This window comes from Chenopodium album, chromosome 1, assembly GCF_948465745.1.
Source record: "Chenopodium album chromosome 1, dcCheAlbu1.1, whole genome shotgun sequence".
Taxonomy (NCBI): Eukaryota; Viridiplantae; Streptophyta; class Magnoliopsida; order Caryophyllales; family Amaranthaceae; genus Chenopodium; species Chenopodium album.
This window is the reverse complement of record NC_137834.1, coordinates 18,284,613-18,310,696: the sequence shown is the minus strand read 5'-3', so window position 1 is coordinate 18,310,696 and position 26,084 is coordinate 18,284,613. Positions and strand designations below refer to the sequence as shown.

At 37.0% G+C, this 26,084-nt stretch overlaps 2 protein-coding genes and 1 pseudogene across 2 annotated transcripts; 1 reads left to right on the top strand and 2 right to left on the bottom strand.

Moving 5' to 3' along the window:
- Positions 1-445: 445 nt before the first annotated feature.
- On the bottom strand, positions 446-1,814 carry LOC145569939 (serine/threonine-protein phosphatase 7 long form homolog). The gene is made up of 2 exons (XM_081628942.1): positions 1,391-1,814; positions 446-1,297 (listed from the first exon to the last, which is right to left on the bottom strand). Exons 1-2 carry the CDS (start codon positions 1,688-1,690, stop codon positions 632-634), a joined length of 966 nt encoding a protein of 321 aa, XP_081485068.1. The 5' UTR covers positions 1,691-1,814; the 3' UTR covers positions 446-631.
- Positions 1,815-8,132: 6,318 nt separating this feature from the next.
- On the top strand, positions 8,133-9,584 carry LOC145629056 (pentatricopeptide repeat-containing protein At3g12770 pseudogene; annotated as a pseudogene).
- Positions 9,585-13,434: 3,850 nt separating this feature from the next.
- LOC145642486 (ATP-dependent (S)-NAD(P)H-hydrate dehydratase-like) lies at positions 13,435-24,718 on the bottom strand. The gene is made up of 12 exons (XM_081693693.1): positions 24,562-24,718; positions 22,547-22,797; positions 21,413-21,489; positions 21,198-21,307; positions 21,000-21,114; positions 20,358-20,420; positions 20,033-20,196; positions 15,079-15,140; positions 14,885-14,951; positions 14,051-14,116; positions 13,838-13,966; positions 13,435-13,724 (listed from the first exon to the last, which is right to left on the bottom strand). Exons 2-12 carry the CDS (start codon positions 22,776-22,778, stop codon positions 13,700-13,702), a joined length of 1,110 nt encoding a protein of 369 aa, XP_081549819.1. The 5' UTR covers positions 22,779-22,797; positions 24,562-24,718; the 3' UTR covers positions 13,435-13,699.
- Between the last annotated feature and the right edge of the window lie 1,366 nt (positions 24,719-26,084).

Here is a 26,084-nt window from a genome sequence, read left to right as displayed (position 1 = left end):
AAATTTTTTTTTTTAATTAAGTATGATTAGGAACGATTTCCATAGATATTGCTTAATTATAAACTAATTCCCTAATTGCGTTGGTTTAAAAACTAATTCCCACGGTACTGTCCACGTAGGACTGGTACAAGGTTCGTATTTTTTTTTTTTTTTTTTTTGGTTCAACATAGAACCGCTAACGGTGATAGCGGTTCTATACAGTAGAATCGTATAGAACCGCTAACATCATTAGCGGTTCTAATAATTAAATAGCAAACACCATTGACAAAGCTGACATATAAACCGCAAATAATGTTAGCGTTTTTTGTAGTAAAACCGCAGACTGCATTAGCGGTTTTTAATTGTGAGCCTACCACTTTAAAACTGCTATTTAAACCTGTAAGTGTGCTCCAAAAAAATATGAACCTGAAAATATTAAAAGGCATAATGCCTAATATAAAGAATCTGTGACAAACCAACAAATATGCATTCATCCAAGACAAAGTTAATAGCAAAGATTATCCAGCTTATTATATACAAAAGTCCTAATGCATTTCTCCAACACAAACTAAACATATGTTCATCAAAATATAAACAAAATGTTATTTACATATAATTTAAGACCAAAAAAGTGCTTCTAGTTATCTAACACCTAGGATCCACGCTGCTTCTTTGAATGATGTTCCGATGATCCAAATGCAGATTCATTAACCTCTGTAATGGGTGATAGCTGTGAAATAGTAGAACTCAAGGTGCGTGATCGTCTTAGGTATGTCAATTGTAGTTTGGGAGTACAAGATTGATGAGGAGAAGACTCGTAGTTCAAAGAGAATGAAGATGGGCTGAGCGTAGTATGTGGTGATATGGGAGAAGTAAGTGGGGAGGTAGGAGGACAAAGAGGAGGAGTACATTGAGGAGGAGGAGTGGCAGTAGCAAATGAAGAAGGAGTGGCAGTAGCAACAGAAGAAGTGGCAGTAGCAGCTTGAGTAGAAGTGGCAGCAGGAGTAGTAGTAGAAGTGGCAGCAGCAATAGTAGGATTGACAGCAATAGAAGTATCAGTAGGAGCAGGAGTAGGAGAATTAGGGATGTGTCGTGGTGGCCTAGAAGCAAGGATACCAAATGAGGATGTTGATTGAGTGGTGACACCTACATCATGGAGCATGTATGCTTTGCCAACTGTATGCAAGGTCTCGGTGCAGGAACTTGCTAAACTTTGTAAGGTGTGCAATGCCAACTCCAAAGCTTTGTCAACGGGAAAATCGGAAGTAGACTCATCCACACGAGTGCACGTTCTCACAACCTCGGCAACTGTTTCAGACTAGATAAAAATAAAAAAAAAGTTAGCTCTTTAAATTTTAATTGTCATCAGAAGAAAAAAAAAATCACATAAGCACCATTGCGTAATTCTTACAAGCACAAACTCATTAGAGGCGGGCTGATATTTAGTTGAAGGACGTTCTTGGTCCGGCGGAGTGATAATAAGCTTTGTAATTGTCCGATACCAAGCTAAATAGGCATCCAATGTTGTTGTTTGACCCTTGGCCAAAGTGCCACCAACAACTCTATCTTCTCGCTTATTCCACTCTTCTAAATACTTGGCATGGATCTTGACATAATTTTTGTTTTTTGCACCTCTACGATCAATACGATGAAGTGACTCACTCGTGTTACACGGAAGAGGGATAGTTTGGTCAAATCCAAACTGCCGCATCACTCGATCGGGAAGATGATACTCAACAATGTCAAAACAAATTAGTGGTGAGTAAGTACGCCACACATGTGTATCGCTTCGACATATTTTCGGAAGTAAAGAAAGAATATCCTCCGTATACGGCTGCCATGTCATCTATTAAAAGCATACACCAAAGAGATGACATTCAAATTGTACATCTATAGTTTTAAAATAGTTTTATTATTGCCTTAAATATTTGGAACTATGCATTTCAACTTCAAGAATGGTTCTAATTAAGCTCGAGCCTTAATATTGTCAATATTCAGCATATTAAAGTAAACAAAGAATTGGTTTTAAAAAAAAAAAGTAAACAAAGATGCATCATGCTTTATGAAAGTAAACAAATATACAAAGAATTGGTATAACCACAGATGAATCAACTACTCTAAAGCATTATAAAAGTAATAAATTAGCATTGCAACATTTTGTTCATTAAGTGGGTTCAGCAAACAAGTTTGGCACTTATCATAGCTCATATGATGCTGACTTATCATAGCTCATATGATGCTTAAATTAATATAAGAACCTATACCGAATCTGCATTAAGAAATAAGAATTGAAGGACTACAAATATGTTAAAATAAATAAGTTTGCACTGTATTTTGAGTTTCTATTTAACTGTTTGTACTAAAATGTATCAATCTTTATCTTGTGAACTGTAAGAAGACCTACAGCCTACTAACAAAGTAGAGAATTGTTAAAACCATCAGAAAATCTAAGATTAAAAGTTGCTAAAACATACATAGCATCTGACAACAGAAAACTAGTAATAAACCAACAAAAAAAAAAAGAAAAGAAAAGAGAGAGGAAAGCAAAGGGGAAGCTAGCAGTCTGTAAAAATTATACCTGATCATCACTTTGGTACAGAATGTTGGGCTTCTAAGAAAGAGCATATTAAAAAGATGGAGGTTACGGAAATGCGCATGTTAAGGTGGATGTGTGGAAACACTTTAAGAGATAGAATCAGAAATGAGGTTATTCGCAAGAAAGTAGGTGTGGCGGGCATTGTAGATAAATTAAGGGAAAATCGTCTGCGTTGGTTTGGACATGTAAGACGGAGACCCGAGGGTGCACCGGTGCGAAGAGTGGAAGAGTGGGACCATGGAGGGATTAAACGAGGAAGAGGGAGACCAAAGATGACTTGGTTGGAAGGAGTGAGGAAGGATATGAAGTGCATGGATTTACGTGAGGATGAAGTTTTGGATCGTAAGGGATGGAGGAGAAAGATTTATGTTGATGACTACACGGAATAATCAAATTTGGTTCATGTTAGCCGACCCCACTTTTGGGATTAAGGCTTTGATTGATTGATTTGATCATCACTTTGGTGATCCAATGAGTCCCTGTAATATGAAAGGCCACCGCTAGCTGATTCCACGCGCGTAAAGTATACACGTAACCAACTGAAATTAGAGTATAAATCTCAAGTTAAAAAAAAAGGGACAGAACCTATAACTAGAATCAGATGTACCTGCATGCTAAAGGGTCAATGCCCTTCATATGTTGAGAGCCAAGTATCTGAGGATCTGTTACATCCTCAGGCTGCTGCTCTGGAGGATTATTGTCGATCTGTCGAAGTCGAGATATTGCTGGTACACCAATGTGTATATGCTCCCATGACCATAATTGAAGCAATAACAAAGGTCCTCCTATCTCCTTTGCCTCACGTCTACAAGCTCGACATAATTGCCTATACAAAAAGGCAAGCGTTGCACTACCCCAACTATAGCTTCCTGCTGTATGAAGATCTGACAAAAGTGGTAAGTAAATAAGCTGAACTGCATCACCACTCTTATCAGCAAACAAAACAGATCCCATAAGCATAAGTATATATGCTCTTGCAAATCTCTGCACTGTAAGGTCATCAGCATCTGGGGACAAGTTTGAGAAGTTTTTCCTCAACCAAGATAATCTGAGTGCAGAACCCTTGAGTGCTGGCTTCTGAGTTGTATCATCAACCCCTGACATAACTCCTAGCAATTCTTCTACAAGTGCAGACCATTTTTGAGAAGTGGATCCGATGACAGCATCACCGTGTACTCGCAACCCTAACAAGACGGCCACATCCCCTAAAGTAATAGTTGCCTCACCAATTGCCAAGTGGAATGTATGCGTTTCTTGTCTCCACCTCTCAACCAAAGCGGTAATGAGAGGTCGATCAAGACCTACAGAACATCGTAGTCTGTGCACTCCATAGAAGCCTGCTTGCTTAACATAACTCAACATTCGATTATCTACTACCCAATTCTGAGTCAAAGAAAATAAATGCTCCCTACATGACAATACCTTATCTCCTCGTGCTACTCCTTTCCACACATCCTCACTCCTATGATCCTCTTGGTAAATAAGAACGGAACGGTCAAGGGGGCCCGAGTGGACCATTTGACCTGAATTCAAAATAAATGCAAATAGGTTAGCACATGACTGCATATTGTATAATTACAATTGAATGTTAAACACAAGCATGCTGACTAATGTAAACTATTAAAAATAAATAAAATCGATTTACCCCGAAATTTGACTGTTATTCCTATATCTACAAGTGGTCTTGTTATGCCCTCTAAAATGACATATGCTGCATTGCTTTTTTGCTCGTATCTTTTCATCCATCTCGTTTCGAAACCTACTTGAAGGGGTGCGTCCAGGGGCGCGCTTTTGAGTAGGGGGAGCAACAATTTTAGGGCCAACATATGGAGGCCATCTCGAAACATCAGGTACAGGCATGAAAGTATTCTTATAAGTATCCCTATACTCTGTTATTCTGAAGAAAGGGTCAACAAAATCAGCATATGATAAGCTTCGATGTCGACAAACAGCTAAAACATGAGAGCATGGAAGCTTATAGATGGTCAGTTTTTGACATGTACAAGTCCTTTTAGATAGGTTCACAGTATGAACATGACCACCTTTTCCAGAAGCTCGATTACCACAACCAGTTTCAACTGCAAACAAGCCCTTCTCATAATCAAAAGGATCAACCTTATGTGCTGCTGATTTTTTAAAGTTATCATCGATAGTTTTCAATGCCTTTTCACTGTACTCATAACCTTCTTGCAGTCTTCTTTTACCCCAACCACGCCTAGTCACAAAGTAAGAATTCACTCTATAGAACGTCATTTTTACTAGAGCAGTAATAGGTAAAAAACGAGCTTCTTTCATTACCCCATTGAAGCACTCTGACATATTTGTGGTTCGTATGCCGTACCTAAAACCACCATCATGATATATTGACCACTTATACAATGGTTTCTCTGCCAACCATTCACGTGCTTCCAATTTCAATTCACCAATCTTGTTAAAGTAGTGTATGAACTTATTCTTTTGACGTGCATCCGCGGCACGACCAAGTAGGTTTTTCAAGTGAGCATTCTTAAATTTGGAGTTGAAATTTGAGGCTAGATGACGAATACAAAACCTGTGATGAGCATGTGGTTCTTCCCATCCACTTCCAACAGCGGTCATTGTTTTCAAAATCGAGGCATGCCTATCTGAAATGACACAAAAACCCTTTCTTTGAGTAACAAATTGCCGTATGCATAACATGAACCATTCCCATGCATCACCCGTCTCACCTTCAACAACGGCAAAAGCAAGAGGAAACAACTGAAAATTAGCATCTGTGGCCATGGCAATGAGAAGTGTCCCCTTGTATTTTCCGTAAAGATGGGTGCCATCAATGGTAATAAGTGGGCGACAATGGTCAAAGCCATCAATAGATGGCTTGAATGCCCAAAAAAATCTCTGGAACACATGAGTAGAAGGGTCTAATGTTGGTGTCATACACCAATGAACCATTGTACCCTCATTTGACTCTTTTAAAGCTTGCATAAATATGGGTAACTCTTCATATGATTTATCCCAATCCCCAAAAATAGTAGTGATTGCCTTCTGCTTGGCTAACCAAGCCCTCTAGTATGTTATGGTATATCGAAATCGATCTTTAATAACTGGCACTATAGCACAAACTTTTAAAGAAGGGTCGGCTCGTATGAGATCAAGTATAACACCACACACAAAATCAGACGACAAAAGGGGATGGTCAAGATTATTAATTTCACCAACACATGTGCTTGCATGAGGTCCTTCGTACTTCACAATTCTAAATGTAGGAAGTGCTGGTAACTTGATTGCACGCAACCTCCAAGGACATTTGCACTTTTCCTTTCTTATGCACTCAACAACATATTTTTCAGGTTGCACTTCCTTCACTCGAAAAGTTTGATTTTTGGATATAGAATACTGTTTAACAGCGTTTTTTAACTGCTGCAAAGTATCAAACTCTTGACCAACTTTAAACACACCCCGAAGAGAAAAGTTGTTGTTCCCCGACCAAGTTCTCCAAGAATCAAGCACTTCTGGGTCTACATCTGGAACATTGTTAAAATCATGTGTTGGTGCACTTTCCTTAATAAGCATCTCATTAGCTTCTCTCACATCATCATCTTCACCCTCATCACTATCCACCATAACATCATCACCTAGCGTATCTAGCTCGGGGTGTAATGAATTATAATCACCAAAGGAAGCAAAGCCTGATTGAGGTGAGGGTGTTGGAGAAGTCACATCCGATAAATGATCAACAACATAATGATCATCGGTAAGCATTCTTGTAAATGATACCCTCCCTTCATTAGGAATTCTTCCTTGCGAGTTTGGGACCATACCCGACAAAGATTGAACGGTAGGAAAAGAACTCGTGTTATCTACCACACTTGCTTGCTTGGGAACAAATTCTAAATACAATTGAATATTAGACATTGAATATTGTCTTACAGCAGCCCACATGTTTTTTAATGAGCTATCATCATTCAATCGAATGGCTGCATATGAGTTGTGTGTAGGATACCTCATTCTCATCTTCAACTCAAAATATCGAGAATCACACCCCGCAACTTCATATATCTTACTCAGAACCTCCGAGAAACCCATAGAACTACTGACTAGCAAAAATCTATTCTCCCCACCAATATATGACACGTCACCTCCTGTTTCTACAAGTTCCCCGCGCATAAAACAGAGTAGAGGGAAATTTGACATCTCCATATTCTAAATAAAGAATTCTAACATGCAAATTACACAAAACCACAATTTTAAAATATATAACTTGATAACCAAATTAAGAATACATAAATTAATGAATTATTGCATGCAATGATATTGTTTGAAGAACCAAATTACTAGAACAGAGCTTGACATGAACAAATTCCACCACTTAAGTAAAGCATCAAATTATACTCATAAAATATTGCATTATCACCATGAAATTTTAGAAATTTACGCTCATACATACACTTAGTATCAAATTAATTTAGGAATTAAATTACAATATACATGATGAATGAAAAAAAAAATAAAAGGGAAAATTAGGGCTAACCTCTCAAATTGATGGTTGAAAGATACAATTGGGACAAATTATATGTGTTACCGCTGCCGTGGAGGTCGTACGTGTCCGTACACCGCTGCCGTGGTGGTCAAGTTTGGTGGTCGCCGCAAGGAAGTCCGGTGGACGTGTTGTGGAGTTTGGATGATACTGCACTCCTTTGTTTTTGTTCTTCGTGAGAATATTATAGGTGTGATGTTATTATTTTTTTCCAAAAAAAAAGGTGTGATATTATTAAATTAGAAAAGAAACGCTAATGACTTTAGCGGTTATTATCTAAGAACCGCTAATGGTGTTAGCGGTTCTATACGATTCTACTATATAGAACCGCTATCACCGTTAGCTGTCCTATGTTGAACCAAAAAAAAAAAAAAATACGAACCTTGTACCAGTCCTACGTGGACAGTACCGTGGGAATTAGTTTTTAAACCAACGCAATTAGGGAATTAGTTTATAATTAAGCAATATCTATGGAATTAGTTTTTAAACCAACGCAATTAGGGAATTAGTTTATAATTAGCCTGAAAATAAATTTGAGTATCTAAAAGGTGAGCAAAAAAAATTGAGTACCTAAAATATGAAAAATTGAAGAATTGAGTACCTACTTGTATTCTTAACTCGTTTCCTCTCTCGTCACAAAATAAAATTCACAAAACTCAAAAGGACTCGGCAACCTCTAAAATGCCAATCCGCTAAAAATCGAGATCCAATTGGCTGGATAATAAGCAGTCATCTTCCCCAATTTCATGGTATATTCAATTCAAACATGAACGCTTATTGTAGACCATGTGTTCGACGAAATTCCCAACAAAAATTGTTCATTATACGTGATACACATGAATCTTTGAGCCCTAATTTAATCAATGATATAAACCTCCAACTGTAGAAGAGAGTGATTAAAAATAATCAAGGGAGATGAATGGATCACTTCGGAAATTGGTGATTTTGTGTAGTGTTAGATCAAATTACAGGAGTTATAGTAATTGGAGGAATTGCAATGTGCATATCAGAGATTCTCATGATTACATTCACTTGCTTAAAATGTGTTCGAGTGAAAGAAACTTGAAACAAATTCATGCCCAGATTATTGTTCGAGATTATGAGCAAAACCCATTTGTTGCTTCAAAGCTTTTAGGGAAATACATTGAGCTTGCAGCTTCGAGTATGGAAGATGCACGGAAGGTGTTTGATAAATTGCCTGAAAGAGATATTTTCTTATGGAATATGTTATTACAGGGTTATTCAAAACATGGGCACTTTGAGGATGCATTGAGTTCCTTTGTTTTAATGCGGATGGCCAGTATTGCTGTAGATCAATACACACTTCCGTTTGTGTTAAAGGCTTGTGGCGGAGCGAAAGAGATTAGAATGGGTCAGGTTATTCATGGGTATATAGTTAAATCTGGGTTTGCTTCGGATCTCTTTGTTGGTAATGCTCTTGTGGCATTTTATGGGAAGTGTCGAGAAGTTAATTCATCTAGGGAGTTGTTTGATGAAATGCAACAAAAAGATATTGTAAGTTGGAATTCGATAATTTCTGCTTATGTTGTTAATGGTGTTCCCATTGAGGGTCTAGAACTCTTTCATATTATGCTAAATGATGAAACAATTTCGCCAGATAAAGCTACACTGGTAGGCATTCTTCCTGCTTGTGCTCAACAACCAGCTATCAAAGAAGGTTTATGGATTCATTCTTACATTGTAAAATCTTGCATGGAACTTGATGCGGCCTTTGGTAGTGGTCTTATATCATTCTATGCTAATATTGGGCGCTTAGGTTCTGCAAAGTTGATATTTGATCAAGTATCTGATAAAAACATTGTGGTTTGGAATGCGATGATTAGGGCTTATGGAACACATGGACATGCTGGAGAAGCACTGAAGTTATTTTCCCAACTTGTAGATACTGGATTATGGCCAGATGATCTAGTATTTTTGTGTTTACTCTCAGCCTGTAGTCATGCAGGGATGATTTCAGAAGGCTTAGAATTGTTTAATAAGATGGAACACTATGAAGTTGAGAAAATTCCTGAGCATTATGCTTGTATCATAGATTTGTACAGCCGGGCAGGTCTACTAGACGAAGCAATGAAATTTATTAAGACTATGCCTATTGAGGCAGGGAAGGATGTCTATGGTGCCTTGCTTGGTGCTTGTAGGATACATAATAACATTGAACTTGCTGAGGAAGTAGCGAAAAAGCTGTTTGATTTAGACCCTGAAAATTCAGGGCGTTATCTCATTTTGGTCAAGATGTATGAGGATGCAGGCCGGCATCAGGATGCTGCTAGGTTGAGGACAACATTGAGAGACAAGAAGATTCAAAGACCAGTTGGCTTCAGTGCAATTGAAATAGATCATAATCTTCACACATTTGGAGCAGAGGATGAATCCCACCCATTCAGGGAACAAATCTTTGACACATTGCATAAGTTGGAGTTGGTGTTGATAGATGAAACAACTGTAGCTGATCAAATGGTAGTAAACTCATAAGTAATAGGGATGGAGGTCGATTATTGGCAGTGAGCTCATATGAATCATAGCTGATCAATTGGTAATGAGCGCAGTTAATCTTTGACCCATTTATATTGTCTTTCCCTCCCAATAGAATGATCACTATGGTAATTAATGTGCCCTCTAACTTCGCACTGAGGTAGTTGTAAACACATTTTTTTTGGAAAAATTAATAGGGAAGGTCCTAACTATTGGCATTCTTCTTTAAAAGGGTTAAACTACTAATTAATTCATGATAGTCCTAACTATGGGGTGGTCCTTCCACAAACAGACCTTGACCTGTTTAAGACCGGTTAAACCGGTTATTGACACCACATGTCACGAATCAATTCGCTAATGCTTTAATATATTATTGTTTTTAAAAAAATGTTCTCCCCCCATTCTACCTACTTGACCCTTTCCACGGCCACCAAGCCATCAATCTCTACACCGAGCCACTGACAACCGCACATGAACGGATGGACCCCTAACCACCTGTTGCTGCAACTTCACTCCTCTCCAACTAGAACCCAAGACATACTCTAAGAGCGTCCTCCTTTCCTAAACCCAGCCACCATCGTAGATCATCCTATACACTAGCCACCGCCCTACTTTAGCTATCTCTTCCTCTCAAGTTGAGATGTGTGGGAACGTGGGTGGTGGTAAGGATAGGTGAGTAGGGGTGAAAGTTCGGTTTTCGGTTTGGTTTTTTGCCCAAACCGAAACCGAACCACTCTATTTCAGTTTCTTGATTTTGCAAACCACACTGCACCACTTTGGCTTTGAAACCGAACCAAACCAAACCACCTAGGGCTTGTTTGGCATCAGTTTTGGTTTTCAGTTTCCTGTTTTTTTGAAAACCAAAAACCAAAAACAGCAAACAAGAAAAAGGTGTTTCCACTTTTCTGTTGTCAGTTTTCAAAATTATCATGATTTTAATAAGTTCAAAAAAATTTTGATTCATTATGGGGCATATATCATATACTTTAAAAAAAACAAAAAAACAAAAAACCAAAAAACAGAAAACCACAGTAATGCCAAACGAACCCCTAAATTTCGGTTTTCATAAAAAAACCAAACCGCACCGAATTTTCCTATCAAGTATCATAGACATCAAATTTTGCAAAAAAATCGAACCAAACCACACCAATCAAAACCGAATCAAACCAAACCAAAGCCACAACAAACTAACAACCCACCCCCACCCACACCAAACTGAAACCACCACCACCAGATTTTTACCAAAACTAATGAAATTTACCAAAACAATTCAAGCACAAAACTTACCAAAAATCAAATCATATTAATGGATTTATTAAAAATTCAAAAAAATAAAGAAAATTAAAAACAAGAAAACATACCTTTTAAACCAAAAATGGCCCTTAAATTTCATCTCGAATTTGGTTTAAAATGGTCAAATTCAACCATGAAAACTCTAGATCTAGAGTTTTCATTGTCAAATTTGGCCATTAAAACCTTCGTTTTGGCCAAATTTCGTGAATTTTGTTACGAAAAGTCGAAAACCTTCGTTTTGACCATGAAAAATCTTTGCTTTAATATAAAAAATCGCAAATTTCGTGCTAATTTTGAAGACAAAGAGGAGTAGAGGCAAGGAGAAAAACAAGAAAGAGGAAAAGAAAAGAGGTGATCGAAGAAGAGAGAGAAAGAAGAGATCGAAGAGGACAGAGAAAGGAGCAAAGAAGAGGAGGAAAGCAGAGAGAAAGGGCGGAAAGTGGCTGAAGAAGGATTAGGGTTTTTTTTTCCCTTTATATACTATGGTTTTTTGGGGTTGGGCCGAAATTTCGGTTTAGTTTCGGTTTTTTGGTTTTTCATTTTCCGAAACCGAAACCGAACCACATAATTTCGATTTCTGGATTTTGCAAACCGAAACTAAACCACTTTTAAAAAAAATCGAACCATATTTGTTATTCGGTTTGGTTCGGTTTTAAACCGAGTTTGTTTCACCCCTATAGGTGAGCGATATTGTGGGAAGTGGTGCAGGAGACAGGTGGGCGTGGGTCTAGGTGGATGGACTGATGGGTGGTGTCCAGTGGTTGGAGATGGTAGGTGGAGAAGGAAGAGGTTAATTAAGTAAATTTTGTAAAAATGAATGGGCCAACAAAATTGCAACACGTGGCAATATTTACTGGTTTACCCAGTCATAAGTCATAATAAGTCAAGCACCATTTTTAGAAGAGCCCCTAATGCTAATAGTTGGGACCTTTCTTATTAATTTTTCCAATTTAAAATTTGCATAACATAGATTCAAAATCAATGAAATAAAATGTTAATTTTATTAATTTGGTGATTTTGGGTACAATCTCTAATTTGCTCCTGTGATTCAATCTCCACTATTCGATGTAGACCTATGATTGTTGATGACTATTTGATGTAGAGGTGATGTTCTGGCGTTGTTCTTCTTCTAGGTTTCAAAGGTTTTTCTTTGGAGAGGTTTAGAGTTTTTTGAGAAATTTTCTCTGTTTTCTGGTGCAGTTCCTCTTGTTTCCTCCTCTTCTTCCAAATGAAGTAGAGAGTCTCTATTTATAGAGTGAGACATCCCTAAGGTTAGGGTTTGATGTAATTGGATGTTGGGCTTAACAATAATATAACACTAATTTAAATGGGCTAATTTAAATTATTTTACCCAAAATAATTATTTCTAATTAATATTTAAATAATTAAACATAAGTTAATACTTTATCTTTTGACCAGTATTATCCGATGTGGCACTTGTACAAATTTTACGTGCCTTGTTAAAGATGCGGTATAGAACAGTGGGAGAGTAGAATGTTTTTTATTTATTTAATAATTACTCTGAATACTCTCATTTGTCTAACATGACATTTGTTCTGATTTTTTTTCTCTTTTTTTTCAGACAAAATATTCTGATGTTCGGTCCTTGCATAGTTTGACAAATTTTACATGAATGAGGGTTATGGATTGATCTTGCTCTAGCTGCCTACCCATGTAGACAGGAAAGAAATTTGATACTATTCGGATAGAGCTGCACTTATTGAAGACCAAGCAAATTAGCTTGGAAATCAGAATTGCTGTAGTGCTACTGGATTCCAGGCACATGTAAATGCTGATTTGAGTCATGCGTATTCAAAGCTAAGGCATTTGATGCATCTGATGCGTAGGGGCAGCCGCCTATGCATGTCTTCAAATCGTTTTCCTTGCTACTCTCTCCGTCCCTAATATTTTGCAGCATTTGACTTTTCACGGTCTCTAAGATGCATTTTAAAACGGTTGTATTTTCATTTCATGTGGAAAAAAAATTATAAAAACTAGATATTAATAAATTATACAATGAGACGAATGCAACAAGTTCTCTAGGACTATGTTATCTCTTATAGATTAAAAGTACTTTATAGTCAATAGGGCAAAAAATTCAAGGACAGAGGGAGTATCACTGGGATAACTGCTAGGAAAACCTTCAGAGTGCCTTGGATTTTCTTACTCTGTAACTGTATTAGCATGGGAAGGGTTTCCAAATGGTTCCGCAACTACACCCTACAGGCCTACAGCATAATGATTATAACCACTCATTTACAGTTACAGTTTGCATTATATGCAACAATTCAACAAGTACCAGATTATAAATGTATAATTAATTAATTACTCTGAATAATTCCAACGTGTATTTTATTGATTGTGTAAAAAAAAAAAAAAAAAAAATTTAAACAATAATCTCAGACTCAAATGCAATATTTCAGCATCATAAACCTTGCAGCTCAGAGAACGGGTCAGTATCGTGGTGCATACTTTAGCAATACTTAAGGTTCCAAGCCAACTACTCCATGAAATCATACACGTCATCACCGGAAACCAAATTAAATTTGTATCAAACCTTATGAACCCCATGACCTTATTTTAGCATGTAAGCATATCTAGATATTTGATCACCGTCTGAGCTGGACAAATTTATAAGAGTGCATTGAGCTTGCCAAACACCAAATCTAGACCTCAACTTTAAGTAGCAACTAGCAACAGTATTTTTACAATCTACATGAAACGGGAAGAGAAGTAAGCAACAACTTACTTCTCACGTCATTATGTTCTTGTAAAGGGTCATGAAGCCTGGAAGCACCAACATTAAACAAGTTGCAAAATTACTAGATCGGACAGATATCTTCCAAACTGCAGAAAATGTAAAAGATTTAAGATATTCACCTGCTCTGCAAAGTCGGTCACTGTTTCAACTTATATCTCAAAAGGAAAAGAAAATTCATTGGGATAGCCAGAAGTTATACCTTATCCCCAAAAACTCAATTATATCGCTCGTAAGAGTTGCCCGCTTTTTATTCTGAAATGCTATGGATGCAGCTTTCCGCAGTAAAGCAGAGCCAGCTACACATCCCATCAAGGTTGGGTTCATTGTCCTGTTAAGTAGTTTAATACAACATAGGTATAAAAATTATTCCACAATCTTAAACAGTGGAGAGAGTGAAGAATGCATAACATACCCTATTCCCAGATCTCCCTCAGCCAATTTTATGGATTGTCGAGACCACGATAAGTATACAGCGACACTGGCATTAGGAGACGGTCACATCATAAGCAATACTTCTCACAAAACAAAACATATTTTGGCTTGTATTGTTATCAATCTAATACATTCGATCACCAGAGTGGTCAGAACATATTTTGGCCTTGTATTGGCAGAATAATTATTTTGGTCAGTTAATCAGTTTAATACATTTGATCACTAGAGTGGTAAGAACATTACTTAATTACCAAGATAAGTAATTTTAGCCAAAGGCTATATAACCTGATAGCCCGATATCCTGAGGATTGTAATAGTATTACCAATGTCATCTTTACTATTCCTAAAACCGAAGGAAAAAGATATGCTATCTAATTACCAGTAAGTCAGTGACCGCCTCATCTTTAACAAGCCTTCAACTCAAATTAGTATTGTTTAAAATACATGTCAAACAAGATTTGAACAAACAACCTTTCACTTGATTAGCATAGGAGTCGCTATCGAATCCACGCAATTATATTGTTCAGTTTATCACACCGACCTATAATATGTTCTAACTAAAAGAGAACACTATTCAATGAGTAACGTATATGCACCTTTATTATATATTTAAATCCTATCAATACTCACAAAAAAATTAAATACCTATCATCAACTTTACTTTTACATTTTGTCGACAGCTATTTTGAATTGCGTTAAAAAAAATAATAATAAAAAAAAAAATAATAATAATAATAATATCATAGCATGTGCAATCAACCAGGGTATCGCTTGGGCCGACAATTAGTCTTAGTTTACAGCATAGTGAGCTTACCTCCCAGAGAGTATATCACCCTGGCCACCACAACGCCTAGGAGAACCAAAGATGCTCACTGAACAGACTACACAAAGCAGGAGCAAAGGAAACCCAAAAGATTAGTCATTGAAGCTGAAATCGCACTAAAAAAATTCCTCCCATTAGTTGGCTGACAACAAATTAATATTAGCATGACTAAGACAAAATAGCACCTGCATCACCATCACAAATTAGATCAGACTTCCCTTTCCTCAGAACTGTTACGCCTCCAATCCTAGAGAATCCAGAAACCTCCTTCAGTTAATATGCCAATGAATTCTTAATGTTTAACTCACAAAGTTACATTAACCACCTTTTCTCATTTAAAAAATTAAATACAAGTTCAGCAGTAGGTTAAATGCACATGAGCATAATGGGCACATCCCAACCCCTAAAACTAACAATGAACAGATATAACGGAAAAGAAGAGCAGGATTGTGCTCTAGGTTTCTCTACGCCTGCGACATTAAACACATTACCTCCGTATTATGATGCATTACACCTATCAAATTTACTTATGCTTGGAGAAACCAGGGTTAACTAGGTCATTATACCTGAGTTTGTTACACAGTTGAATCAAGAAGGGTAGGATGTGCAATTGTCAGGAAGTTATTTACAATAGTGATGGAGAAGAAGACTGAAGAAAGATATACGTGGTGATAATTGATAAATAGTTTAAGAGAATGTAAGAAAGATATACAAGAATCTAGTGAGAGAAAGTTAATCTAAGGAAAGGACCAACCTATTAAAAGTTGGCCAGTTATAATTGGCGATTCTCACCTTCAGTATTATCCATACAACTATATCCTTAATTATTCCCCCAATTATTTTTTTCCCCCTATTACCCATGATTGTTAGCAATCAATCTGATTATTAGTGCAATAGCACCAAAAATATCATATAAGTTACATTCAAAATTGTATTGGGTCTGATTAAAATGCTGCAAATATAGAATTAAGAAAACACTAAAATACCATGGCTGTGGAACTAGGTTATCAGAAAAGAGATTTTTATTTATTTATTTATTTTTGTTTTTTTTTTTTTTTTTGAAAAACAGTCTCTTTCGATCTTCCCAATGACTTACGTACATTAAAAAGATATAGTAGACACTTAAAATTTGAACACTCGTCACATCATCATGACAAAAACAGGCATGCATACCTTTGAAGTAAGGTACATGCATTACCATTAGGCTGATTAAAAATTACAATATGTCCAGCAACTTGGCTAAGACAGACAGATAATTCACTGCCAAAGAGTCAAACTTTATCAGACACTTAATGATGCCTTAAAGTCCAGCAACAAATGTAACAACAAGAGAAGCAGTACAGAGAGAGCATTAAAGCAAAGAAGAACATGAACTCACTCCAAATCCACTACAAGGAATTTACTCATCTCCAAATCAAATCTTACACTTTGTATACATAGCATTAATGACAAGGTTTGACCGCTACTTCTAGAAACTACTTCTAGAAATCCTTTCCATGTTGACACTCCATACCTCCCCATGCCTGCAATGTTAAAATTCAAGATTGCATTTAAGCTTCTGCAATTAGCTAGCTTTGTATTAATTACTAGTAGTTTTAATAGTTGCTTAATGAAGGCTATAAATAGCCATAGATGTAACCTGTGAAAGACAAGCTTATGCACATGAAATATAATTAAACACGTAGAGTGTTCTTAGATTGAGCTTAATCTCCCTAACCTCATTGGTGGTGTTTCTGTATCCAAGGATTCTCTCAATTGTTTCTAGTGGTGTTTCCGTATTTAGGAATAAGTAGAGTTGTATCGTCAGAGTAGCCGACTGACGTGGTGTATTTGGCTAATTCTATCGGACTCCTACCTGGTACGGTACCAGAGCCAAGGTTTTGCTTACTTTTCGGCTAACCTCCATTAAAGTTGTCGTGTTGCCAAAACCCGCTTCAATGCTCATTGTCGTAGCTCTTAGTATAATCACCCAGAAAATTAAACCCACCCAATCGCCACCATAAACTACCTTTCAATTACTCTGTCGCCGGTCACCATAAATAACCCACATTCCTCTTCATTCCCGTGCCACCTTAATTTTGAAATAATAAAAAATAAATACTTGCCCAGGTGTGAGCTCCACCGCATCATCACCAGCCTACTCCACCAAATATCACAAGGTAGCCTCATTTGACACCGTACTAGGTAGGGGTCACATAGAATTAGCCAAATACACCACGTCGGCCGCCTACTCCGACGATACAGCTACACAGAAACACCACTAGGAACAATTGAGAGAATCCTTGGATACAAAAACACCACAAGGAGGTTAGGGAGATTAAGCTCAAACTAAGAACACTTAACGTGTTTAATTATATTTCATATGCAAAAGCTTGTCTTTCACATTTCACATCTATGGCTACTTATAGCCTTCATTAAGCAGCTATTACAACTATTAGTAATTAATATGAAGTACAAAGTTAGCTAATTGCAGAAGTTTAAATGCAATGTTGAATTTCAACATTGTCGGCATGGGGGGGGGGGGTAGGAGCTAGGTTGCACGGAAACGGATACAGGTACAAAAACGGGTACGTATACGGGGACGGAATACGGCAAACTCAAATTTTTAAAAAACGGGTACGGCATGGATACGGCAAAAATTAATTTAGCAAAATATAAATACATAAAAAGTTTCAAAAAAAATTAATGTTTTAATCACATAGTCACATGATAATTATATACTACCTCCGGTCCAAATTACTCACAACTTTGGGGTATTATTTGTGAGATATAAAATATTCCAAAGTTGCGAGTAATTTGGACCGGAGGTAGTAATATTACTTTAACCATTTTTTTAACACATAATTATAACCACTTAAAACGAAAAAAAGAAAAGAAATAAAATAAAATAAAACAAAGCACAAATTAAACGACAAACAGGTTTCAAAAAAATAAAAAAAAACGACAAACCTACTGACTTGTTGAGGGCCCTAACTGAGGCTATTGTCCAGTAATCAGTAAATTGAAAGTAAAAAAATATTATTCAAATAATCACATTAACCATTAAAATGGAAAAACTTTAGTCTGTAAAAATAGAAGTAGAAAGAATCGCAGGTGGTCGCCGGTGTCTGAGTGGATTGCAGGTGGTCGCCGGTTTCTGAGTGGATCGCAGGTGGTTGCTGGCAAGGAATCATGGCCTCCTGGGTCGCAGCAGGTGGTCGCTGGCAAGGAATCCAAGAAATCTTGGCATTGGGGGTTTTTTCTAAAAAATGGGTTAGGCTTGTACTGGGGACGTCAAAATGGAAGAAGATCCGTCTCCGAAACGTTTCCAGAGCTCCTCCCAGCCGTCCCCAAAATAGCTTCCCGTACCACCTTTCGAGGGTACGCCATGGGGAAACAGCCACCCTTCGGCGTACCCGTGCATCATTGGGTAGGAGTGTCGACATGGAAGGGACTTCTAGAAGTAGTAGTCAAACCTTGTCAAACTTTCCCTATTGGAGAAGACCCGACCTTGAGTCTTTGATTTTCCTCATCCTTTTGCATGACTAGAACACAAGCAACTGCGGATTCTTCCAAGGCCATTGTAAACAATGATTCTGATACAATAGAACTCTTCTCTTGGCCTAGCTTCGTTAACAAATCCCTTTTTAGTGGTGCTAAAATAATTTTGACACCATCCTTTTCAAAGGAATAAGTATTTTGAAATCCATCATGAATTGCACGACGGTATGCCATGGGCAACCCAAAAGTAGGTAACAAGCATCCATAGGGATGACATCACACCAAGAGGTTTTGGACGAAGGCGAATCATAGGTTGTTCGTCGTATCCTTAATGTCGCCCCAATCAAAGAAGAGGGGACAGACAACACATCTCATGGCAAAATATGTGATATCATCATTGATAGTGGTAGTGGTGAGAATGTGATTGCCTACGAAGGATCACCTTTATCCTTACAAGCTCACATGGTTGAAGAAAGGGAATGATGTCAAAGTCTTTAAGGTATGGTGTGATGTCATCCCTATGGATGCTTGTCACCTACTTTTGGGTCGCCTATGGCAGTATGACCGTCGTGCAATTCATGATGGATTCCAAAATACTTATTCCTTTGAAAAGGATGGTATCAAAATTGTTTTAGCACCACTAAAAAGGGATTTGTTAACGAAGCCAAACCAAGAGAAGAGCTCTATTGCATCAGTATCAATGTTTACAATGGCCTTGGAAGAATCCGCAGTTGCTTGTGTTCTGACTTGAGGTCGAGTCGTCACCAATAGGGAGAGTTTGACAAGGTTTGACTACTACTTCTAGAAGTCCCTTCCATGTCGACACTCCATACCCCCCATGTCGACAATGTTGAAATTCAACATTGCTTTTAAACTTCTGCAATTAGCTAGCTTTGTATTAATTACTAGTAGTTGTAATAGTTGCTTAATGAAGGCTATAAATAGCCATATATGTAACCTGTGAAAGACAAGCTTTTGCATATAAAATATATTTAAACACGTTGAGTGTTCTTAGGTTGAGCTTAATCTCCCTAACCTCCTTGGTGGTTTCTGTATCCAAGGATTCTCTTAATTGTTCCTAGTGGTGTTTCTGTATCTAGGAATAAGTAGAGTTGTATCATCGGAGTAGCCGACTGACGTGGTGTATTTGGCTAATTCTATCCGACCTCTACCTAGTACGGTGTCGATTAAAGCAAAAGAGAACATTCAAATCTCCAAGAAGAAAACGTTGTCCCACAGGGAATTAAAAAGAGAAAACTATGCCATTATGACTTCAAATGATGTCAAGACTCAATATATATTCCAAATGGATACATGAAAGAAACTAAGACCATTGCATAGAACCTCAACTATGGAAGCAAGAACACACCATATAGTCCATATTTTAAACACAAAAGGTTAAAATTTAAAACACACAAGAATCTTGAAAGGCCATCAATTAGACTATAGAAGTCCCCCTTATAACTTTGATGTTAAGTATTTATTTCATTTTTTACTTTTTGAAAGCCAAGTTTTAGATTGGATAGAATATTACTTTTTCTTGTTCAATTTTTTTGGTGTATTTTCCTCCCCCTTATTCTAGCGGCACTTAGTTAAGTCCTTAAATGTTATCACTATAGAGAAGAACTGCAAAATTATAAGTAAATCTAAATGATTTACCCTTTAACAAGAGCCAGTAGCTCGGCTGAAGACTCTTCTTCATTTACTTCACAATTGAGCACTTTCTGCACAAGGCGCTTGTACTCATTTACATTGGGTGTAAGCACAGCAAAAGGATAACCGCTAACCAGATCAAGAGAATTGGTTACAAGAAATAGTCCATCCTGCAAAACACAGGTTGTAATGGAATCAACAAATCCTAGCTAATAAGAGCTTAGGAGGCTATATATAGACATTGGATTATTGTTAATACTGCTGTGTAGATAGTAAAATACTAAAATGACACAAGTGGAGTTTGATGTTATAGTAAATCATAAACACTTACCCCATCTATAACAAGTGGGACATTCAACTGACGAGCATGTATTATAATTTTACTCACACAATCCTGCACACCAAAAACAAGAACACATCAGAACTTGAAATAAAATAATAAAACTGTTTAAGAAATTAGTACAGAAGAAATATATTTTGTACAAACAAAATGAAGGCCAGCACAATGAACAGCCATTGTCAGTGGCATTCACACATAAAATAAGTATTATGTAGGCATAAGAGGTCTAAACCATAGAGTACACAGTAAAGTTGAATAAATACAAAATAAAGCAAAAGGAAAAAAATAAAAATAAAAAATAAAATGGAATCAAGTAATGTTAGATAAAACAAATTCGACTGAACTTTCTTCAACTACAACTTTCCTCTCCTCCTACCCATACTTATACGATGCACTCAAATTTTATTTTACAATCACCTCTTCAAAAATTAACAAAATACTATAATTCTATAAAGCATAACACTTGATTCACCCATTCAGGTGGACAGTTTTCACACCAGTAGAAAAGTTGCCAGTTGTGTAGAATGTAAAATGATGCCATTATAAACTACTCATGTAACATTAAAACAATTAATACAGGGGTTGAGAATAGACAACAATCTTCCAGAATGCACGAAGGACAGGAAGGCATACCAGAAGAAATGGATCCCTCCCAAGGCCTGGGCCAATAACAAGACAATCAAATCGCTCCATCCACTTCTTAACTTCAGAAAGAACCTTGTTTGCAATAAACCCTTTGTCCTCGTCCCTGAAAAAGATGTTCCACATTACCACAATGTCAAACACAGATAGTATAGATAATCAAATGAAAGCACCAGGATCCAGCTTTACTTGACATTATATGACTCTTCCAATACCGGGTGCACAATCAGCTCAGGACTGTAGCATTTTATGATTGGAGCTGCATCTTTAGTGCAAAAAACATGTGACAAATCTGCACCCTAAAATAAAGGAAAACAAAGCCACCAAAACTCAGGTCTAAATCAGTGAGAATAGAAAATGAAGCAATTTATAAAATATTATTAGTAACTTGGAAATATACTAACAATTTTTAATGCTGAGATTGCTGCGAAGTAAGGAGCGCCAGTGTATTCACGACAACCCCCAACAACAGCTATTTTCCCTGACACATAGCAGCTTGTATGTCAGAATCTTTGAGTACACTCCAAACAAAATAACTAGAATGCCTCTTATGCCAGATATTTAGGGGGAAATTACAACAGCCCAAGAAATACATCAAAACATTCAAATCAACTCATATGCAACTTTTGAGGAACAGCTTGCATGTATCTTGTTTCCAGAAGAATAGCTATGAACTTAAGAAATAACAAACTATATTGAAACATGTCAATAATTTTGTTCTTGAAAATGAAATTTATATCTCGTTCTAAAATCACACATTCACACCCAACCTCTCTTCATCATATAGATGAACCATATTTTGAGAACCTAGTGATTTTGAAGATTTCGCACCTGCTAGAAGCAAAGGCAACCTTCTGATTAAGTACATTCAAGAAACTTCAATGACAAATTATAAGATATCGTAGTTTGCTTTGCCAAATTAGACTTTCAAATTATATTAGAACATTACTATAATGTATCTCACACTTCTATTATGCAATATTAATTTATTTTGGAAATTTAATATTTTTTCCAAGATTTTAGCTTTGTTAAGCAACAGCTGCTGCTTAGACACAGGTCAATTATTTTGCTCTCCAACGGTTGAACTGCAGCTACATTTAACAAAAATTGCAAACAGGTCATTTACACATTACACCCCCCCATTAGAGTTGCTCTTATAGGCATATAAAAATGCATTGATATGCTTGAATAAAACTTCCATTCCTCAGTGTTGATTACTCACACCTTGATGTTTCTCCAGTTGCTACCTTTAATAAGCTACTCTACTCTTAAGTTTCTGAGTGTTCATAACCCAAAACCAATCAATCTATATTTGTTGCAGCCAAAGGTCTGTACTTAAATCACACAACTTCAAGAATAAACGAAACATTTTAAGCTAAATATATCTATAATATCCTGAAGAACATCACAGCATATCAAATACTGCTAAAATCAACATACACACATACAAGTAAAGACAATGTCCTTTTCGTTCCCAATTCAATGCATTCAAAATCCAAAAGCTTAACAGTAGCAAAAGAGAGATGGTATGAGCTCACCAGCCTGTCCTTTATATCTTGATAAGTCAAGAGTAGGAGTGATCCTTCTAATGATGTTCATCGCATCGGCCTCCATCACACTCATTTTCACAGCGCAATTTTGGTCAGGGCTACCTCCTAATGATCTTATCAAGACCTGTTGTCGTCTCAAAACAGCCGACAATACCGACACAGAACTTTTTGTTGCATTCAAACTTGTCAACCGGGTACTCATTCCATGTCCACTTAGCATCAACTAGCCCTCCAATCTCCTAAATAATCCATAAAATGTTAACCAACCTGCCGAAGTTAGAATATCTCTATAATCAAAAGCACAAGAAAAACTTTGTGGCAAGAGAAAATGTATGGAGTATACAGTACTAGGAAGAGGGGGTATAAGAGTTCATTCAAGCTGATACTTTCAATGAGAGTTCATTAAAAGCGAGTCAAATCTAATCAGCATATCAGCCCTAATCCCTGATCCAGAGCAGGAGGGCCAAGGGCGGAGCCACGGGGGAAGGGGGGGGGGGGGGGCTGTTGGAGGCCCGGCCCCTCGTGGCCCAACAACTAGCTCTTTTTTTAACAAAGCTGGCCCCCTAAGTATTAGTATAAATATTAAACTTTTACATTATTATTACTATCTTATTGTCATAGCCCAATGGTTAAGTACCGTACTATTTTGTTTAATATAAACCTCGGCCCCCCTGAGTCTTAATTCCTGGCTTCGCCCCTCAGGAGGGGCGTGCGCTGAAGGAGTAAAGGTACAATATCATATTAATAGACATATGAAGTGAACAAAATTTTAAGCCTATATTACTATACCAGCAGACAAGAGTACAATGAAATGCAGAATAACTTTTCTGATTGGAAACCACTTCAGGAGTTATCGGGTACTAAGCTGGAATTTGAACAAAGTATTACGGAGTTACTGAAATTCTTGTCTTCCCCCGATTATGTCAGCAAATTAACTTCATTCGTAATCCTATTTTGAGTAAATTATCAGGTATTTTTGTAATCCTCATTTTGGTTATTGCTTACTGTAGGATATTATTAATTTTCATACTGCTAAAATTTCTGTCCCTCATGTAATCGTTTAATGCTTTTCCATAGCAGGATTGAACTATCTTAAACTAGGGGAAACTGAGAAGGTATTGAACTATGAGCATCAAAAATTAGATATCACCCAAAGTTAATTCACTTGCTCATGAAATAAACTGCAATTAAACTATGCTAGATAACCATAAGAAACTGAATCATCACAGCAAAAATTTACAAAAAAATATACTTCCTCCGTTTTCTTTTAGATGCAACACACACTTTTTCACGATATTTAAGAAATGTGGGGTTCACATGATATAATACACTTTAAAATAGGATGAATGGATGTTAGGAGTGTAATTTAGTGGGCCATGTGCTTTAAATAAGGGAAATAGTATAGTTTTTCCCTAAAGTAACTTTCCTTTTATAGTGTGTTGCAAGTATTGTGACATTTCCTTTTTAGGGAAGTGTTGCAAGTAAAAGAAAACGGAAGAAGTATAAACAAAAAATAGTAAATAAATATAAATACAGTAAATCATTTAATCTTAGACTGGATTATTGCACACAAGCAAAGGAAAAAAAAAAAAAAACTTAACATATACTAGTAATAAAATTCACATAAAAACAAATAAAGCAATCACATTTACAGAAGTAAAAATGAATTTACACATAGCCAAAGAGATTTAATAATGGAATTTTATTAATTTAAGTAACTCAAAAAATTGAACATCATTAAAAAAAAAATTTAAATCAAAGAACTGAATTGAGTAATTTGATTGAAAGATAAATGACATTACACCCAGATAAAAAGGAGAAAAACGAAGTCGATTGCATGATTAAACAAAAATAATTCAACACACATAATCGAATACAGTAATCAGATTAACTAAAATGAAAATTAGAATTAGAGAAATAAGCATCTTAACAAAAGTAAGACAATTAATTGAACCAAACCCTAAACTTAGAGCTGTGTACTTGAAAAACTGACATTAACATACCGATTGAATGAGTGATTATTATGTTTAGATTGAGAAAACCCGCTGGCCTGGATTTTTGTTTTGGAGAGCTACAGCCCTTCAGCAGTTCAGCTAATTCTTTTCTTATGCCTTCTAGTCTTCTACCACAAATGCCCTGTTTCACTGTTTGACAATTTGCAGTTAGTTGCTGGTTGTTGGCGGTTTAACTTGCTAGTTTAAGGCCTCGTTCTTTTGAGCTTCTGGGCACAGTAGAGCAAATCAAGAGGCAGCAGAGCAGATTAAATTTTAGCAGAGCAGAGCAGATCTCAAGATAACAGAGCCGAGCCGAGCAAAGTAGATTTCAACATTATATAACTAATATCTAACTTTTCGCCAAGTGTCGCGCCATGTTGGATAGATTTAAATAGACTTCATGAATAAAAAAATATATATATGGTTTAGGATTCTATTTGGATAGAATTTTAGGATAAAATTGTTAGTTTAGAGTTTTATTTTTGATAAAATACCAATATTTCAAATGTACAAATTAAATTATAATTTTATTAAAGGAAAAATACACTTTAATAATCCCAAGTCTGCTCAATTTACTTTAAATAATCCCAACTTTCGATTATTCTGCAATGATCTCAACTTTCATATGTGTTTTCTTTCTTCAATCCGGATTACCAGTTACCTGAAGAAAGGGTTAATATTTTTTTTAAAAAAATTATATGTCACGTGTCGCTTTCTAATTGGTTCAAAAAATAAATAAATAAATTTAAATTAATAAAATTAAAAAAACAAAAAACCAAAGACCACCAGCCATCCAACGCTGGTGGCCGCACTTCGCCAACCGGCAAGATCCACAGCCAAGCCACCGCCGACGAAACCTTGCCACCACAAACCCCAGCCACCACGAACTCCCACCACCCACGAATCTCGACCACCCCCGAAATGCCGATCTCTTTCACGAAATCCACCAACCCCGAAATCCCGACCAACCCACGAAACCCAAACCACCCACAAACTCCGGTCTCCCACGAACCCCGACCACCCACAAAATCCAAACCCACTTTTTCGACCTACCAGAAACCATCCCCTCACCGAAAACCCTCTCGTCACTCCGCTTGATTGCGATTTTTGACGATTATAGGAGAGAGAAAGGGTTGCGTTTTTGTGTTTCGGGGATGGGTGAAGTTATTTCAAGGGTCAAGGTTGGTTTTACAGGTGGTTTCGGGGGTTGGGGGAGGGGATAGGGGCGGTTTTCAGGGATGTGGGCTTTGGTTATGGTGGTTTTGGGTTTTATGGGCGGCGGTTTCGACGCTAGAGTTTTGGCCCGCGCTATGGCTGGTTTAGGGAGTGGGGAGAGGAAGAGGGGGCCGTTTTTGCGGGGTTAAGGCGGTTTCTGGGGAGTTTTTGGTGGTTGGGGCAAGGGAGGCGGTGGTTCGAGGTTGGTTGTGGATGGAAGTGGCCACCGCCAGTGGTTGTGGGCTGGTGGTGGCTGGTTTTAATTTGTTTTTTTCTTTTTTTTATGGATTTTTCTTTAATTTTTATTTTATTTTTTG

Excerpts from the sequence above, each read along its gene's own strand:
- LOC145569939 (XM_081628942.1), bottom strand. The coding sequence starts at position 1,690 with ATGCGGCAGTTTGGATTTGACCAAACTATCCCTCTTCCGTGTAACACG. Across the intron at positions 1,298-1,390 it reads CCTCTAATGAGTTTGTGCTT|TCTGAAACAGTTGCCGAGGT; the intron begins GTAAGAATTACG and ends ATTTTTATCTAG.
- LOC145642486 (XM_081693693.1), bottom strand. The coding sequence starts at position 22,778 with ATGCTAAGTGGACATGGAATGAGTACCCGGTTGACAAGTTTGAATGCA. Across the intron at positions 21,490-22,546 it reads AAGATATAAAGGACAGGCTG|GGAAAATAGCTGTTGTTGGG; the intron begins GTGAGCTCATAC and ends GCTATGTGTCAG. Across the intron at positions 14,117-14,884 it reads GGTGATATACTCTCTGGGAG|TGTCGCTGTATACTTATCGT; the intron begins GTAAGCTCACTA and ends TCCTAATGCCAG.